Here is a 13,913-nt window from a genome sequence, read left to right on the forward strand (position 1 = left end):
GTGGTCACCAGGACCCAGTCCTGAATGCCGAATCTGCGGCCCTTTCATAGATGAGCACTCTGCAGCCACCGCAGAAGAAACACCCTTGTCCTTGGAGACAGGGTTATCCGCTGATGCATCTGAAGATGCGATCCGGACCATTTTTCCAGCAGATCCCACGGAAAGGTTCTTGCGTGAAATCTACCGAATGGGATCGCTTTGTAAGAAACCACCATTTTTCACAGGATCCTTGTGCAATGATGCACTGATACTTTTCCTGGTTTTAGGAGGTTCCTGACTAGCTCGGATAACTCCCTGGCTTTCTTCTCCGGGAGAAAACATCCTTTTCTGGACTGTGTCCAGAATCATCCCTAGGAACAGTAGACGTGTCGTCGGAAAAAACTGCGATTTTGGAATATTTAGAATCCACTCGTGCTGTCGTAGAACTACTTAAGATAGTGCTACTCCGACCTCCAACTGTTCTCTGGACCTTGCCCTTATCAGGAAAGCGTCCATATTTCTTTTAAGAAGAATCATCATTTCGGCCATTACCTTGGTAAAGACCCGGGGTGCCGTGGACAATCCAAACGGCAGCGTCTGAACTGATAGTGACAGTTCTGTACCACGAACCTGAGGTACCCTTGGTGAGAAGGCAAATTTGGACATGTAGGTAAGCGTCCCTGATATCCAGTGACACCATATCGTCCCCTTCTTCCTGGTTCGCTATCACTACTCTGAGTGACTCCATCTTGATTTGAACGCTTGTATGTAAGTGTTCAAATATTTCAGATCTCACCGAGCCGTCTGGCTTCAGTACCACAATATAGTGTGGAATAATACCCCTTCCCTTGTTGTAGAAGGGGTACTTTGATTATCACCTGCTGGGAATACAGCCTGTGAATTGTTCCCAATACTGCCTCCCTGTCGGAGGGAGACGTTGGTAAAGCAGACTTCAGGAACTTGTGAGGGGGAGACGTCTCGAATTTCCAATGTACACCTGGGATACTACGTGTAGGATCCAGGAGTCCACTTGTGAGTGAGCCCCCTGCGTGCTGAAACTCTTGAGATGACCCCCTACCGCACCTGAGTCCGCTTGTACGGCCCCAGCGTCATGCTGCGGACTTGGCAGAAGCTGTGGAGGGCTTCTGTTCCTGGGAATGGGCTGCCTGCTGCAGTCTTCTTCCCTTTCCTCTACCCCTGGGCAGATATGACTGGCCCTTTTGCCCGCCTGCCCTTATGGGGACGAAAGGACTGAGACTGAAAAGACTGTGTCCTTTTCTGCTGAGATGTGACTTGGGGTAACAAAAGGTGGATTTTTCAGCTGTTGCCATGGCCACCAGGTCCGATGGACCGCCCCTTTATACGGCAATACTTCCATGTGCCGTCTGGAATCTGCATCACCTGACCACTGTCGTGTCTTCGTCTGGCAGATATGGACATCACATTTACTCTTGATGCCAGAATGCAAATATCCCTCTGCGCATCTCGCATATATAGAAATGCATCTATAGTCAATAAAATCTTGTCCCTGTCAAGGGTATCAATATTTTCAGACAGGAAATCCGACCAAGCCCCCTCAGCGCTGCACATCCAGGCTGAGGCGATTGCTGGTCGTAGTATAACACCAGTATGTGTGTATATACTTTTAGGATATTTTTCAGCTTCCTATCAGCTGGCTCCTTGAGGGCTGCCGTATCTGGAGACGGTAACGCCCCTTGTTTTTATAAGCGTGTGAGCGCCTTATCCACCCTAAGGTGTGTTTCCCAACTCGCCCTAACTTCTGGCGGGAAAGGGTATACCGCCAATAATTTTCTATCGGAGGAAACCCACGTATCATCACACACTTCATTTAATTTATCTGATTCAGGAAAAACTACAAGTAGTTTATTCACACCCTACATAATACCCTTATTTGTGGTACTTGTAGTATCAGAAATATGTAACACCTCCTTCATTGCCCTTAACATGAAACGTGTGGCCCTAAAGGAAAATACGTTTGTTTCTTCACCGTCGACACTGGAGTCAGTGTCCGTGTCTGTGTCGACCGACTGAGGTAAATGGGCGTTTTTACAAGCCCCTGACGGTGTCTGAGACGCCTGGACAGGTACTAATTTGTTTGCCGGCCGTCTCATGTCGTCAACCGACCTTGCAGCGTGTTGACATTATCACGTAATTCCTAAATAAGCCATCCATTCCAGTGTCGACTCCCTAGAGAGTGACATCACCAATACAGGCAATTTGCTCCGCCTCCTCACCAACATCGTCCTCCTACATGTCGACACACACGTACCGACACACATCACACACACAGGGAATGCTCTGATAGAGGACAGGACCCCACTAGCCCTTTGGGGAGACAGAGGGAGAGTTTGCCAGCACACACCAAAAACGCTATAATTATACAGGGACAACCCCTTATACAAGTGTTTTCCCTTATAGCATTTTTATATATGTAATCATATCGCCAAATAAGTGCCCCCCCTCTCTGTTTTAACCCTGTTTCTGTAGTGCAGTGCAGGGGAGAGCCTGGGAGCCTTCCTCACAGCAGAGCTGAGCAGGAAAATGGCGCCGTGTGCTGAGGAGAATAGGCCCCGCCCCCTTTTCGGCGGGCTCTTCTCCCGGAGTTTGTGAGATCTGGCATGGGTTAAATACATCCATATAGCCTCAAGGGCTATATGTGATGTATTTTAGCCATAAAAAGGTATTATACATTGCTGCCCAGGGCGCCCCCCCCAGCGCCCTGCACCCTCAGTGACAGTTGGTGACTGTTGGTGAAGTGTGCTGACAACAATGGCGCACAGCTGCAGTGCTGTGCGCTACCTTATGAAGACTGAAAGTCTTCTGCCGCCTGTTTCTGGACCTCTTCAACTTCGGCATCTGCAAGGGGGGTCGGCGGCACGGCTCCGGGACCGGACTCCATGGCTGGGCCTGTGTTCGATCCCTCTGGAGCTAATGGTGTCCAGTAGCCTAAGAAGCAAATCCATCCTGCACGCAGGTGAGTTTACTTCTCTCCCCTAAGTCCCTCGTAGCAGTGAGCCTGTTGCCAGCAGGACTCACTGAAAATAAAAAACCTAACTTAAACTTTTATTCTAAGCAGCTCAGGAGAGCCACCTAGATTGCACCCTTCTCGTCGGGCACAAAAATCTAACTGAGGCTTGGAGGAGGGTCATAGGGGGAGGAGCCAGTGCACACCACCTGATCCTAAAGCTTTTATTATTGTGCCCTGTCTCCTGCGGAGCCGCTATATCCCCATGGTCCTTACGGAGTCCCAGCATCCACTAGGACGTCAGAGAAACCTAAAATATACTTTTATTCTAAGCAGCTCAGGAGAGCCACCTAGCCTGCACCCTTCTCGTTCGGGCACAAAAATCTAACTGAGGCTTGGAGGAGGGTCATAGGGGGAGGAGCCAGTGCACACCACCTGATCCTAAAGCTTTTATTCTTGTGCCCTGTCTCCTGCGGAGCCGCTATTCCCCATGGTCCTTACGGAGTCCCAGCATCCACTAGGACGTCAGAGAAATAACATGTAATAATATTTGCATAACACTAAGTACAAATATTCCTCAAGTCTAACACCCTACTGTATCCCGTGAACAGGCTGATTTACCAAGTTGAACTTTGCATCCGAACATTTCAATGGATATTCAGTAGACATATATATGCCCCAAACACAAACAAACAGAGAGGTGTCCACATACAGCTACCCTTACAATACACCATTTGACGCACCACGGACTTTGCGACTTAGCAGCGCTATTCGACTTTTTCATAAAATGTATGCCTTAGCCTGCTAGCTACTATATACCAATACTTTTACGAGTACTTAGTACATTACTAGCACATGAAGCAAAACTTCAGGAAACGGCAAACGACAGAGGTCCTATACAAGGGACTTGCGCCATGCATCATACCGCTTTATCTGCTACTTTATACCAGTTTCTTTGCTACAAAAAAAATACTGATCCCAAGTACAGTGCTTAGTACACTACAAGCTACTTCATATACTATTAGTGGATTAAAGCACAAAAAGTAATCAAGAACAGGAATTGCTTCCCATAGTGGAGCGTCCAAGTCACCCCTGGCATCCTGCGCCTTATATGGCACAAAACAGCTGGTAGAAGACACGTGTACCAGTGCTGCAGATGTGTCCTCACTTACCTAGCCTTGTGACCAGGCATACTGTACACATGACTTTTTTCAGATACTGTATCATGCAATGTCTATACACAACAGTGCATCATAGAACAGCGGCTTGGACACCTTATAACATGTATCATTTCATGCCGCTGTGAGATGTGCAAAAGTGGCACGAGGAGTCTTGTGTAAATAGAAGCCTTCTGTATGCGTCTGTGATCCGCGGTTGCGTCTGAAGAAGCAGTAATGGATCATCTGTGTGAACATCGGTCATCTAAGCAAGTCGAGTTATTCAGGATGGCCGGTGTAACCACGGTGCAGAGGCCAGGAAGTCTGCGTCGGTAGATGTAGCCCATAGGCTCGTCACACATACAAAAATGGGCTGACACTGCCCCATTTTGTAAACCGTTGGCCATCGCTGCTCCTCGATATCGTCATAGCCACTGATGCACATGGGCAGTGCTGATTGGTTCAGTAACCATCGGAGATGTACACAAGCTATCGGGTTTGCATACATCTCTGAACCTGGCCCTATGTCCGGAGAGAACGATAGTTCAGTGGAAACACATCCGATAGGCTATTCTGACAGAAAAACAATTAGATCCATATCAGACATGCTGGCGAGTTAAGTCAGACAATAACTACTGATCTGGGTGTACACTTATTTCCCAACATCATCAACAGGCCCCAGAAATATAAGTAGTGACAGGTACGTGGCCCCGAGAGGCCACAAGACACGATCTTGGTATAATTTTACCACAGCTGTATCTGCGTCTTACACTAACGCCACGCCAGTTTAATACTGAGACGTCCACTAGCAGCGTCTTGCGGTGATGCAGTGCCATCAAAACCTACGGAAGCCCTATGTGTGAGAGGTTGTGCGTGTGCTTATAGCGACACACCTGCATCTGTTACTTCCCAGGAACACCCACCGATTTCCACAGACCATGTGCCCAATTCTGTTCTGAGTCTAAGCGCTAGCAATCAGAACACGCGACGTGTGACTAAAAGGTATGCGCAGAATTAAAACACTGACTAAACAGCACACTGCGTGCGACACAGAATCAGACCCATAATGTCATGGGCTAATCTCCAACAGATCCCCTGTGTGTGGTCACAACAAAATCTATGTAAAGCAAACAAAAATGTCCCACAATAAAATATACATAAATAAAATGGAGAACTTGCCTTCCACCGGAATGGTGACGTTGTACTGTAGTGTGACAAACATGACCGCCACTTTTGCTGTAATCTAGGAAAAAGGAGGAGAAAACCATGAAATAAAGTTGGAGTAGCACAGAAATACAAACAACTGGAGCAAATTTGGTACATGGCCTTTTTCTAAATTACTCACTGTAAGACTGCACTGTAATAGTTCAGAAACGTCTACTTTAAAACAGTAAATGGGCTTTGGAAACCAGACATAGGGCTAGATGTATGAAATGAGTGCTTTGAAAATGAAACCAGACATGTGTTGCATTTAATATTATTGCTGCTATAAACTTTGGGTTCAAAGCCGTTTAGTAAATCTAACCTGTAGGCTCTAAAACAGGGGTGGGGAACCTTTAGCCCTCCAGCTGTTGCTGAACTACACATACCAGCATGCCCTGCAAGTTTTGCTATTTGGCCATGCTGAAACTGTTGCAGGGCAAGCTGGGATGTGTAGTTCAACAACAGCCGGAGGGCCGCAGGTTCCCCACCCCTGCTCCAAAGTAAGGTACGGAATAGGAGACTGTCTATAGAGTTATATCTGATTAAATGACTTCCCGAGGCATGCTGAGAATTGCAGTGCAACATTTATTGAAGAAAAAGATTGGAAAAGTATTAAGTCTGTTGTAAAGCCAATACACATTACTTAAGATAGAGAGCAGATTGACATAATACATTAAACATTCCTTCCCTGCTGCATACTGCAGGTTACACAGTGGACAGTATGTAAATAGATATACACCACTGCCTGCTGCCGCAAATACAGGTGTTATATGAGGATGACTGAGCACTGGAATTCCAAGCTAAAAGGAACGAGTCATAATTGCTGCAAGCAGTGAGCCAACTTCAAATACATCTGAATTCAATAAAATGTTATATGCACACAAGTGTAGAATGAAAATCCTACAATGCAGTGTCTCCCCTCTAGTAATGGATCAGAATTCTAAATCTACTGGCAAAGTGAGAAATATACACTTCCAGATTGCCATGAGCTAAATAGCTTCACGAGAGGTCTCAGCTGAGCATCACTCCGCTGCCACGTTAACATCCCTCTGCAATTCCAGGCACACAGCCAGCTGCAGCCACTGGATCACATAGAATATCCCACAAGTGCAGGCCACCCAGTGTCTCCACATGCCCTAGACAGCAGACACTTAAACCCTAACAGTACAGGCTCCCTCCAGTGACGCTCTACATGGGTAATTGATCGAATGTAATATTGTGAACTAAAGAATTCTAAATACAGAACTCACTGAAAAAAGCAGTTGAGGCTGAACTAGAATTGTAACCCAAATAATTTCAGCTGCTGAGCAAAGCAACACACAGAAAATATATCTGTTACACAAATACTTACATTAAAATTGTAATGTTCTCTCTACAGCCAATGGGATCACAGGGGGAGATGTATCAAACCATATCAAGAGGTCAAGGGAGGAAACTGCCCATAGCAACTCATCAGTGTCTAGCTTTCATAGCAGCCGATTGGCTGCTACAGGCAACTTTTCCACCTGTCTTCTTTAGAAACATAGAATTTGACGGCAGATAAGAACCACTTGGCTTTCTATATGTCCGCCATACAAAGCCATATGAGGGGTGTGCAATAAGTTTCCAGAGGTGCAGTGCATAGTACCATAGTAGACAATCTGTCTGGTTGTGAACTATAATCCCATACTACTGTGTTTGAGTGGTTGCAGAATGTCAGTGCGTCCAACCTGTGTCCACCATCACAACGTCGCTGCCATGGGCAACCGGACTCTAGGTTGACACCAATTTAAGTAGACACCCATTGGACTTTTTCATACTTTACGATCCACCTGGACTAAGACTGGGAACGGTAACCTTGGCCGCAGCACTACGGTGCACTAATTGGGCACAGACGCGGTGCACTAATTGGGGTTCCCGGTCACTTGTCGGAGAAAATGACACCAAAAAACTTCATGTCAACCTTTTTTCATGTCTACACACTGTCGACCAATGGGTGTGGACCTAATGGGTGTCGACTGAGTCCCATACCCGCTACCATGCGGGCCATATTTGAGGTGGACCCCAGGGTGACCATGGCCCAGGTAGAGGAGATAGGCATCTCATCGTGATCCATCTGCTTGATACTCCAAGAACATGCGCTCATAACACGCTTCCCCGTCACTATAATGCACCCGCCTACGAGTCCTTGAAAGTGGTGGATTTTCTGGCTCATGAACACATCCAGTAGCTTGGTCATCTATCATACAGTCCAGACCTGGACCCCAGCAATTTCTTTGTGTTCCAACAAATCAAGCGCAAGATGTGCGAGATTCCTGTTGAGTCACCGGAAGCAGCATGTGAAGACCTTTATCCAGCATGTAGAAGACATACCTGCTACGGACTTGTCCTTCTGCTTTACCAAGTGGTTTGAGAGCTTGCAACTTTGCATAGACTCCTCTGGCGAATACATTGAATAAATGCTTACTTTGTATGTAAATATTACACTTTTTGTTCATTTGGAAGCTAATTGCACAACCCTCATACATAGTAGAGAGGGCACTTGATGAGCAGAGCAGTACGGGTGCTGTAATGGATAGCATTTCTGCGGTCATGGGTTTGATTCCCACCATGTTAAGTGTATATAATTTCCCCATACTGGCATAGGCTTCCTCCCTCAATCCATACTGGTAGGCTGGTTGGTTTCTGGCAAAATATAAATAAATGTGACCCTAGTGTGTAAGTATGTGCAAGTACATGTGTTTAGGGCAGACTAGATGGGCCAACTGGATCTCATATGCCGTCACAGTCTAGGTTTTTATTTAAGGGCAACTATGGTTAAGTGTAGCATTTTAGATAAGCATATGGTAACAGTTAACATGGATATCTAGAAGATCTGCAACTCCTGTGCTTGCTGCAACAATGCTTCATACAGCCTCAGCACCAATTCCATGGGTTTAGCTGCAAAACTCTCCATACAACCTCAGCACCAGTTTACATTGGGAATAGCCATAGCGGTCATTATTAAAAAGGCATTTTTTTAATTTATTTTTTATGGGGTAGAAACAGCAAGATAAAACCACACAGAACTGCGGCTTTGGTGGACAGTGGAGATTATCGCAATGATATACTTGGAGCGGTGGAAAATCAGATTTTAAACCCAATAGTTTCACAACACTATTTACTAGAACAAATCTCAGTGATCAACCATTATTGATTCACTGAAACTGGTCTTTGCAGAAAGAGAATTTAAACATATTGCAGGACTGAGCTCCTTTGTTGAAAACAAGAACACCTGAAAACTAAACAGTGATGCCTGATAATATCACGGATCAGCCCCTTCCTGATACAGACAGAATACTGCATGGATGATGCAATAGGCACCCGTTGGCAAGAATACATTGGTAGATGTGCATGCTGGCATAAACTTACGTGTACATTGTAATTTGCAACGCCACTAATTCCGCACTGTTTGCTACAATATACCTCACAGATGTACACTCACCGGGGTACAGCTATCTTTACCTTCTCTTTCATTTCATTGTATGTTCTTTAGATGTACAATTCCCTCAGTCAACAACGCTACATAAAATGTTTTTTTTTTTTTTTTTTTTAATTAAGGGATAATAATAACTTGAAACATCACGGAGGCATAGACGCTGTGTTTTCCAGTGAACTGACCACTGCAGTTTCTAACATGTCACTGGCTTATAATGCACTGCATTCTCAGGTCACTTACTTATAAACACTAATTTATATATAGTCCAGAAAGCTATCCGAAACTCCACAATCATCCCGAGGTACTTGCTCCGGTACCCTCATTAGGGTGTGCAGCCTCGATATAGCAAATACAAAAGGCGGCACTCAGAGACTTCCACAATATAGGTGAAGCAAGCCAAGATGTGTTTATTAAAACTTCAACGTTTCATCAGGAAACACTTGTGTGTTGTTTCCTGATGAAGGGGGTGCACCCCCAAAACGTTGGAGAGAATATATATTACAAAAAAAAAAAAGCGGCAGCACTTACAGAACGTAAACTACACCAGGCAGCTAGGCCGTGTCTGACGTTTCAGTTTTATGGAAATATCCGATGAAACTGAAACGTTATATATATATATATATATATACACACACCCCTCTAGGTAGTAACACAGTTCAGAAGTATTGCATAGCTGACAGTTCTATCAAAGCTGTACAATCTATCTACAGTATGTGGATCTCAGCCTTGATGCCTGATGCCGCCCCCCCCCACCCCCTCCGACCATTACAATCTACTTCCTATACGCAGTAGATAGTCATTGTGTTTGAGGAAGCAATACTCACATAGGACAGCCAGCCTATCCACTCAAGAGGAACCAGTGACAGCACAGGATCACAGGCTGAATTCTGATACTGGCTCAAAAAAGCTGCCTCAGCTGTGTGTGGACAAGCTCATTTAAATTGGATTTTGCATTATTTGTTTGGTTTTGGCTTACCATGTGCTTTAAAAAGACTACATTTTATTCACAAGTCGAGTTGTAACTAGTTTAATTACTATAACATGCTCCATATACACTTTCAGCTTAAAGTACATTGTTTTAGGACCTCTTGCCAACACCAAGACCAAGCAGCTTAATCACAGGGGGGGCGATTAGTGAAGCTGGCAGTTACTCAGTCTGACAGTCACCTGCTGACCAGATTTCCAAGTATGTAAATTAAAAAAAAAAAAAGCTCTATCAGCTTTGATTGCACAGTTCTCAGTAATGTAAACTGTGTTTGGGCACGTGCAAATACATATAGAGGGGCGATCTGCTGGTATTAGTGCAATTGGGATTAATACTTTGAGGTGAATGCTGGATGAACTATGAATCATTTAAACAAAATCTTATTTGTAAAAAAAAAAAATCAGCATCAGCAAACACTTCATACACATTTCATTGTTGCTGGGTTCAATTTTTGGAACAAAGTCGCTATCAATGTTACTTATCCAATGGCTGCAAAAAAGCCAAGCAGCTGCTACCGTATAATCTCAGCAGTCAGCGCTGATGCTGTTGTCCGAGCCTGGGTATTACTAGAAAGCTGTGCAAAATACAGAGACACAGCAGACCTGAGCACAGTAAATCCACAGTCACAGGACGCAGCAGAATGTGGGTAACACGAGTTATACAAAACAAATACAACAGATTGCAGATAAAAGAGACAGTGCTGACACTACAGAGACTCAGACTGGTTAAAAGCCCCAGCAAGCCTGCCAAAGCCAACATGCGCCTTCTTACTATTTTATTTCCCATATGTACAACCGATTAAGCACTTGTGACACCTGTATCAGTGAACTAACCAGCGATTACTCATCAGAATGTACATTAACTTAATTTCCATGAAAGTATGAGCAAGCTAACCTGTCATACACTGATTTGTAAGTATTGCTACTGTGTATACTTTACAGATAAGCACTACAATAACCAGCAAGCATGCATACACTGAAGGCTACTAGAGCTGAGCATGCATGTATGTATACAGTGACAGCTGGTGGGATGCATAGAGGGGTGTGCAAGGACCTGACAGGCTGGAGGCAGAGAAGTAACACGTAGACAGTGTGTAACACGTGTGATCACTGTTGTGATATGAATACATACATACATACATACATACATACATACATACATACATACATACAGAGGCTGCACACATGACATGCTGTCACCCTCCAGCTGTTCTGGGACTACAAGCCCGTCACCACCTACAGGGCACGCTGGGAGGTGTAGTCCCACAGCTGCTGAGCAGCCACCGGTTGCCTGGCTGGTGCGGCGAGCTCTCCCGGTCACCCCCGCCGCTCCTAGGCCCCCTCACCTCGAACATCAGCCCGAGCAGGAAGAGCATGGCCAGGCAGGAGACGATGTCCGCATGGTTCTGAATGATGAACTCGTGGCTGAGCACCGGCGGGGTCTTGCTGCTCTTCTTGCGGATGCCCATGATGATGATGACGGACGGCGCTCTCACACACCGGGGGACGCTGGCGGCTGCTGCTGGGGCACCGGCTGCTCTGCCTCCTCCTCTGGCTGGCTTGGGTGACGCTGTACACAACCGCTGCACACACCACGTCGGCACTGAGGGGGAGGAGCCTCATTCGTGTAAGGAGCTACGTGCCATTGCCAACCGACGCAGCGCGCTGCGGTCGCCATATTAGCTACTGGCAAGCGCCCTACTACTGTATCGCTCAACGGTGCGGCAGGCTACTGCTGTTAGCCGAGAATATCGGTTTGATCGGCTGTCGAAGACTGTGGGACTTTGGTAGAATTTTCGCTAGGAGGTCGACTCTCTTGCTTGTGTCGATTCTGTGATATTCCAAGAAACCTGTTGCTCAACACAGTTTTCCACTAAGAAAGATGGCCGCCGAGGACGTTACGCCACTGGTAAGAGACATTGCGTTTCTCTAATGTACCAGGCGTCCGTGTAGTGACGTAGGAGGCGGAGCCCAGCCTGGTCCAGTAAGGATGTGGGATTCCGTGATTGGGTGCTTTCTGTACCACGTGGGTGAGGACTCTTGTTGTTTGTTATATGATATCCTCCCGGACTCTAAGCCTGTGTGTTGTGCTGTGCACACTCAGACACAGTGCATTATTCTTACATTTCTTTTAGTTCCAATGGTTGTATGGTGCACCTGCTCTCTTATTCTATGCTGTGGTATTAAGTCTCAGCTAGGTAGCACATCCCATTATAAGTATCTAGGGTGTGCAGTCCAGGCCGTCTTTCTACACTAGAGCAGTTTGGTAATACCCGTTTCAGACTGCCAGCTATGAACACTGGTTATTGGCACATAAGCGCGCATAACCTGTGTTCATGTGCGGTCTGAAAGGTGCCAGGGTAAAAATAGCGGGTCGAGCGACCTGGTATTTAAACCTTGGTAACAAGGCGTGAAAGGGAGTCGGGACCTGTTTCCCGTTCTCTGTGTGTATACGGACGGCACTTGGAGATCATGTCTTCTCCAAGCGCCGTCACTGTCTGTAACCCGGCATATTGCTGGGTTGGTGAAGCTGCCGGTGCTCCTGAGGCGGGCGCACCCTGGGAGCAAACCGTCTCGGGCGATGTGAAAGTGGTATTAGTGAGCGGAAGGAGTCGTACTGGAGTGAACTCTGGGCTGACGGTGATAAGGTTCAAGCCAGGTGCTCACCTCGTAGACATCGTCCAGTATTCATCACACTTATGTTGTACAGTGAATAATAATAAGCTTATATGACACAGCCCAGATCGCCCAGCAGCTCCCGTATTATAACCAGCACACAGTGCTCTGGTTTAGTTTTCTTATTTACGTTTCTGTTGCAGTCGTATGGGCTGTAATAATGGTGCTAACCTACTTCTGGCTAGGTCTCCTATTTTATGATGAAAAATTGTGCAGTATTGTAGCATGCTACTTTCATCCCACACGTTGCACAGCACACCTGCCACAGGAGGCCAGAGTTTATCTTCTCCTTTTCTCTTAAGTCCTAGAGGATGCTGTGGACTCCAAAAGGACCATGGGGTATAGACGGGATCCGCAGGAGACATGGGCACACTAAAAAGACTGACTGCGTGTGAACTGGCTCCTCCCTCTATGCCCCTCCTCCAGACCTCAGTTAGATTATGTGCCCAGGAGTGACTGGACACACACTAGGGGAGCTCTACTGAGTTTCTCTGGAAAGACTTTTGTTAGGTTTTTTATTTTCAGGGAGACCTGCTGGCTACAGGCTCCCTGCATCGTGGGACTGAGGGGAGAGAAGTCAGACCTACTTCTTCTTAGTTAAAGGCTCTGCTTCTTAGGCTACTGGACACCATTAGCTCCAGAGGGTTCCATCACTTGGTGCGCCTAGCTGCTTGTTCCCGGAGCCGCGCCATCACCCCCCTCACAGAAGCCAGAAGAAAGAAGCTGGGTGAGTATTAGAAGATCAGAAGACTTCAGTGACGGCAGAAGACTTCAGTAACGGAGGTACACAGCGGTAGCGCTGTGCTCCACTCTCCCACACACCAACGGCACTCACGGGGTGCAGGGCGCTGGGGGGGAGCGCCCTGGGCAGCAGTTACTGAGGGGCTTTTTTTGCACTGGCCAGAGACATATTCGGTGCCCAGGCACCGTATACGATACCCCCGCCAGTATAAATATTTTCAAATTCGAGCGGGACTACAGCGCGCCGGGAAGGGGCGGGGCTTAGCCGCACAGCTCACCAGCGCCATTTTCTCTCTTCACAGCCGCTGCAGAGACGCTGGCCCAGACCTCCAAGCTCCTTACAAGTAACAAGGGAGCAAAACGGAGGGGGGGGGGGGGGGCACAGGCAATTTGGTGCTTTATATGTTATATTGTACAGCGCAAACGACATATATTATTTGTATTGTAGTATATGGGCGCTGGGGTGTGAGCTGGCATACTCCCTCTGTGTTCTTTCTACAGGCTTCCCTGTGGGTCTGTCCCCTTTCTTTGGCCCGTGTGTGTGGGGATCTGCGTGTCGACATGTCTGAGGCTGGGTGTTCCTCCCCAGAGGAAGTTACTGGGGACGCAGAAAAAGATTTGGGAATGACTGTCGGCACAGCCGACTGCTGATTGGGTGAATATGTTAAGTACACTGAATACAAATGTGGCATTATTGTCTAAGAGTTTGGATAAATCTGATTCTCAGACT

The 13,913-nt window shown here is 46.6% G+C and overlaps 1 protein-coding gene across 2 annotated transcripts in view; it reads right to left on the reverse strand.

Annotated features, from left to right (window-relative positions):
• The window catches only part of TRAM1 (translocation associated membrane protein 1), a 62,962-nt gene extending 51,566 nt beyond the window's left edge, over nucleotides 1-11,396 (reverse strand). Inside the window, exons 1-2 of one of the 2 annotated variants that reach the window (XM_063923894.1) lie at nucleotides 11,113-11,396; nucleotides 5,302-5,365 (exon numbers count right to left, since the gene is read on the reverse strand). In XM_063923894.1, the coding sequence (XP_063779964.1) occupies nucleotides 5,302-5,365; nucleotides 11,113-11,235 (187 nt within the window). In that variant the 5' untranslated portion in view covers nucleotides 11,236-11,396. The remainder of the gene's footprint in view (nucleotides 1-5,301; nucleotides 5,366-11,112) is intronic. The other variant, XM_063923895.1, reaches the window with a different exon arrangement.
• Between the last annotated feature and the right edge of the window lie 2,517 nt (nucleotides 11,397-13,913).

Source organism: Pseudophryne corroboree, chromosome 5, assembly GCF_028390025.1.
Source record: "Pseudophryne corroboree isolate aPseCor3 chromosome 5, aPseCor3.hap2, whole genome shotgun sequence".
NCBI classification, from domain to species: Eukaryota; Metazoa; Chordata; class Amphibia; order Anura; family Myobatrachidae; genus Pseudophryne; species Pseudophryne corroboree.